Below are 4,620 nucleotides of genomic sequence, written 5' to 3'. Positions count from 1 at the left end.
AACACAAGCCTGGCTTAAAACAAAGAAGAAACACCTCTTTGCAGGTCATGCAGCTCAGACACTGCAACTGCACACACTCAGCCACAAACAAGTGCATGTGTTTGCAAGGTACAGCGTGCGATCCCTCTCAGTGATTTTCTCCTCTGGAATTGGATTGATTAAAACAGCAGGGGGAAGATTTTATTTTTTTAAAAAGGAAACAAACTCGCTCCAGGGCAACGTTTCTTTTGTGAGGCAGATGGAATGTCAGTGCCTGAAGCCTCCACAGTGGTTGAAGAACCGACAGATGGTGAGAAAACAGTAAAATAGGTGGAGGGTGGTGATAGTCAGATGCTTTTGGCTTTGCCGGAGGTGGAGGGCTTAACAGGCAGTCACCAAATGATTTGAAAATACAGTTTAGTGAGAGAGAAAATAGGGGTGATTGATGTTCCAAGAAACATCAGGTGCTATGAAAAAGTCAGGAGATGAAGTCCTTAGACTTAATGTGATGATAGGAGCTGTATAAAGAGCTGAGATATATTACTAAAGAGCTAGTGATCTTCCTGAATGGACCCCACAGGATCTTTGCCTGCTGTGTAGCCAGAGAGATTTATACTCATCACTTCTGGAGTTTGCCAAAGACAAACATTTCTATCCCACAAAATGAAAGAGAGTCAGGTGAGGTTCAAAACAGAAGGAATTTATAGAAAAGAATGCGATAAAAGACAGGGGAAAAGACAGCAAACGTCCCATCCCAGAACATCCAGGCTGCAAGAGGTTTCTTGGAAAATGATCACATGGATAGACAAGGGACATCAGACTGACAGAATACAGTGGTGATGCATCAGTGTCAGCATAGCTGGATACATTTGTCCTAAATGTAGCCTGTAGGAAGGGACTTGTTTTCCTTTCAGAATTAGCAGGAGGCTTTGGGTAAATGCATGAACAAGGCAATAATTTGTGCCTAAATCCATGTGATGCCCAGGAATAAACATAAACTTACACAATATGTAGCCATTCGTGAGCACATGTAAAGGCAAGTAGGCAGATGTGTATAGGTGCACACACTTAAGGCAAGCGAGCACATGCAGGCATACAAGTATGTGTTGTGTATGCATAGTTGTATGCGCATACACAACTGTTTCAAAGACATCCCAGTGTGTAACGGAAACAAAACAAAAGTTGTCTCTGCACCTACTGGGCCAAGGGCTCAGCTGGTGCAAATCCACTGACTTATGTCTTCAGAGGGTCTAGCCCATTGATTTGGGATAAAGCAGAAAACCACAGGCACTGGCAGCATCTCACATTCCTGCTGGCTGCATTGTCTGGTTTATGGCAGACGCTCACCCCAGCGGTCCCTTCTCTTCACCAGTTTGCATCCTTCGTGAGCACGCCTGTGAATAAGCAGGTCTGGAGTAGAAGAGGCAGCTGGCCAGGCCTGTGCCAATTAGAAGCAGCAGCAAGCAGGTTTCCACCACTTGAATCCTCAAGAGACTTCAAGTATTGTTATCATTTTGGTCACGCAGTGCTATCTTCAACAATGAGCGTGTTCCTTGAAGAATCAGAATGCACTTCCAATCTGTCATTATGTATCCATGGCTAGGCAAGGGTGCAGGTTTAATTCGTACACACGCGCATATCTCCTCTCAGCTCCTAGTCCATGGGTTGCTTCCTGCACACATTAGTTTATGATAGTTGCTGTTTAGCAGATGGGGCTTGAAGCCTGTCGCTGTAAGTGAATTGGGCAGTCCACAGCCTGCAACCTGCCTTTTACCCAGCAGCCCTGCATTCTAACAGGAACTGTCATAGCGGGGAGAATAATGAGGTGAGGTGAGGTGATGTTGTTATGGGGAGGACAGGTTGGATAATGAGCCCCGGGTGGAGCAGAGAGGGTGGTTCTGGCAAGCCAGGGGAATGGAGGTAGAATCATTCAATAGACAGCAATGTGGTAATGAGGCTGGAGTGCTTTTACTTTAAAGTGCTTGCAGAGTGCAGTCTTCTGCCTGCTGTGCAAGAGGCAGGTAAGGGGTTGGAGTTATTTAACTGAACTAAATAACAAGGAAGTCATGTCAAGCACAACAGCCTGTTTTCGCAGAACAATGGTCCCCTGTTGCTGCATAAACACTGAGGGCCAGGCTAGCTGTGTGTTTTTCAAGCAAGAGACAGTCTCCCCAGTGCCTGCTGCAGACTCAAACACTTCCATTAGAGCTGTTAGGGCAGGAGATCTACCATTGTCATAGGGATGTAATTGACCTGCTACGTTCGGATTGGCTCGGGCTATTCACAGAACAGCTTCTCTGAGCCCAGGGTCTCATATAAAGTGAGTTAATCCCTGAATAGCAGGAGTTCGGTTGATAACCAAGTGAATAATGAATGGTGACTATACCTGTATAATCTGCAAAATTCATCTCCCATCAAAGATGATCTTAATGGAGAAGGAGATCGTGTCTGTCAGTTCATTTAGCCCAGTAGCTACCCCACATCTGTCTGGCAATGTAGGCAGAACATTCATGCATGTGTGTACCCATGACCTAACATCAGCCCCTGGGTGGGAAAACCTGTAGTTGGACACCTACCATCTCTAAGTCTCTACTGGCTGACACAATGGAGGGAGAATGAGCTACCAGCTAGGCACAGGGGACTGGCATCACAAGTGTTTGGGTCTGTGCCTGGCTCTGCCACTGATTTACCATATGATCTTGGGCAAGTCTCTGCATCAGCTGCACCATCTGTAAATATGGGACGATGATAATGGGTGCCTCACTCTGACAGGTTATGAATCTTAATCCCTGAGGGCTCATCTGCACTGCCTCTGAGCTGTACCTGGAAGCACTGGTGTGAAGGAGTCTGCTCCCACTGATTCCCACTCTGCACATGCCATATCCCAGAAATGGGGCAACATATGACCTCAGGGGGTCCCTAAGAGTGCCCTAATAAGCATACTCAAGGCAGAGCCCATGAGCAGCAGCACTGGGGACACTCATAAGGCTGCTCCAAGGGAATTGTAGTCCTTTCGAGCTGATGGGGTGGGCCTTACAGGGGGGCGGGGCAGGTTGCTTCTCAGTAGTGGACCCGGGCACAGCCTGGAGATAAAGCCCATAGTGCCTGTACAGGGGTTAGGATCCTGGAGTGGGAAGTGCTTTAGGAAAGCAATGCACAGTGCTAGAAGTCTCAATATCATGGTGCAAGCATGTAACAGAGAATCTCCAAGCAGCAGCCTTATAAACAAACGGCTGCTGTGATGGGACTGCAACTTCCCTCTGCCTCAAATATGCCATGGGGAGGTAAGAGGCCAAAGGAAATTCATCCCCAGTTGGGATTCAGCATAGTCCATGACATGTCCATGGGCATTACAAACAAGCCAGTGTTGAATAGAGGCTGTGGAAACAGTGAGTACATGTCAGGGTGCTGACTTGTAAGGCTGCATAAGTGCATCTCAGTCACAAGCTATATCTAAGCAGGAGAGGCAGCTAAGTGGGCCCAATTTGTGACAACATAGGGGTGTTTGGATGTGGCAGCAGGCTGTGTGACCTCTGCTGTAACTAGTTTCAATGTGGGCATTTGGTTCCGCCTACTGTGCAGATACCACTTGTTCAGATCTGCGTCAACTTCCTGTTGCCAGTGCATCCCAGGGTGTGTTGATGGCTTGATGCTCTGGGATGTGAAACCTTAGTTAATACAATGTCAGGCTGGGAGAGCTGTCAGGTTTATAATTCCTGTTTGCTCAGTGTGGAAAGTGGTTTTTCCTTTTCACTTGCATGTTGCTTATTGTTTTTTTTTCCCCCCTTTAGAGCGAGTTTTACCCACACTCCCCAACCCTTTTCCAGGTCAGTATATGTTTTATATCAAAGTAGCTCTTTAGCCGGGTCATTCTCCATCATCTTCAACAAATGCTGAGAGCTAAGGGTGAGCAAAAAAGTCCAAAGCGAAAATAACATCAAGGTGTCATCTTTTCCATGACATGGGTATTGACCCTTTGCCCCCCCACCCCAAATCGTTGCCAAAATCCAAGCCTGAGCCTGAGACTGTGTGTCTGAGCTGAGACTCAGAGAAGTCTCCATGTGTTAAGTGCTGTTCAAATTGTCTTCAGGTCCATCTCTATATATTCCGCCCAAAATGATACATGGCAAACTACTTGAAAATGGCTCTTCTTTGGATGTTCCTTGTCTGAGTAGAAGCAGCAGGGTACCTGAAATCTTGCAAGGGGAAAATAAATTCAAAACTACTACTATGAGGAATCCAGAACAGGTTGGGCAAATAAGTGGGAACAGGGAAGCATGCAAACTTAGGAGTGCTTACCCACAACAGATCTTTTCCCTGGCTCATCTGTCACCAATGAAAGCAACTTCTGCTGTTTATATGGCAGGTCATCTGGCTCACTAATCATTAAAGGAATCATAGTTAGTTGTTAAAGCACAAAAGATGGTGAGAGACCTTGACTGACCAAGTCCACAGGGAAAGAGTCTAAAAGTATAGTAAAGGAAATCTGGAGACCTTGGTAGTAGTTACATCTCTGTCATGCACGTGGTAAGTCTTCAGTCAAATCAGCATGGCAGAGATGTTCAAAAGTTTGTCCAGGTTTTCAGCGTATCTCTTCCTGGCACAATGCAGGTCTGTATGTACCTGGGCTAGCTCTGAACA

The 4,620-nt window shown here is 46.4% G+C and overlaps 1 protein-coding gene across 3 annotated transcripts in view; it reads left to right on the top strand.

Annotated features, from left to right (window-relative positions):
- LSAMP (limbic system-associated membrane protein) overlaps positions 1–4,620 on the top strand; it is a 552,317-nt gene that overhangs the window by 470,085 nt on the left and 77,612 nt on the right. For 2 of the 3 annotated variants that reach the window (XM_019526970.1, XM_019526969.1), the window contains exon 7: positions 3,771–3,806. The exons of the other annotated variant lie outside the window; for it this stretch is intronic. In XM_019526970.1, the coding sequence (XP_019382515.1) occupies positions 3,771–3,806 (36 nt within the window). The remainder of the gene's footprint in view (positions 1–3,770; positions 3,807–4,620) is intronic. 3 annotated transcript variants of the gene reach the window in all.

Source organism: Gavialis gangeticus, unplaced genomic scaffold (genome assembly GCF_001723915.1).
Source record: "Gavialis gangeticus isolate Ggan-Ray unplaced genomic scaffold, GavGan_comp1, whole genome shotgun sequence".
Lineage (NCBI taxonomy): Eukaryota > Metazoa > Chordata > Crocodylia > Gavialidae > Gavialis > Gavialis gangeticus.
This window is presented reverse-complemented; position numbering and strand designations above follow the sequence as displayed.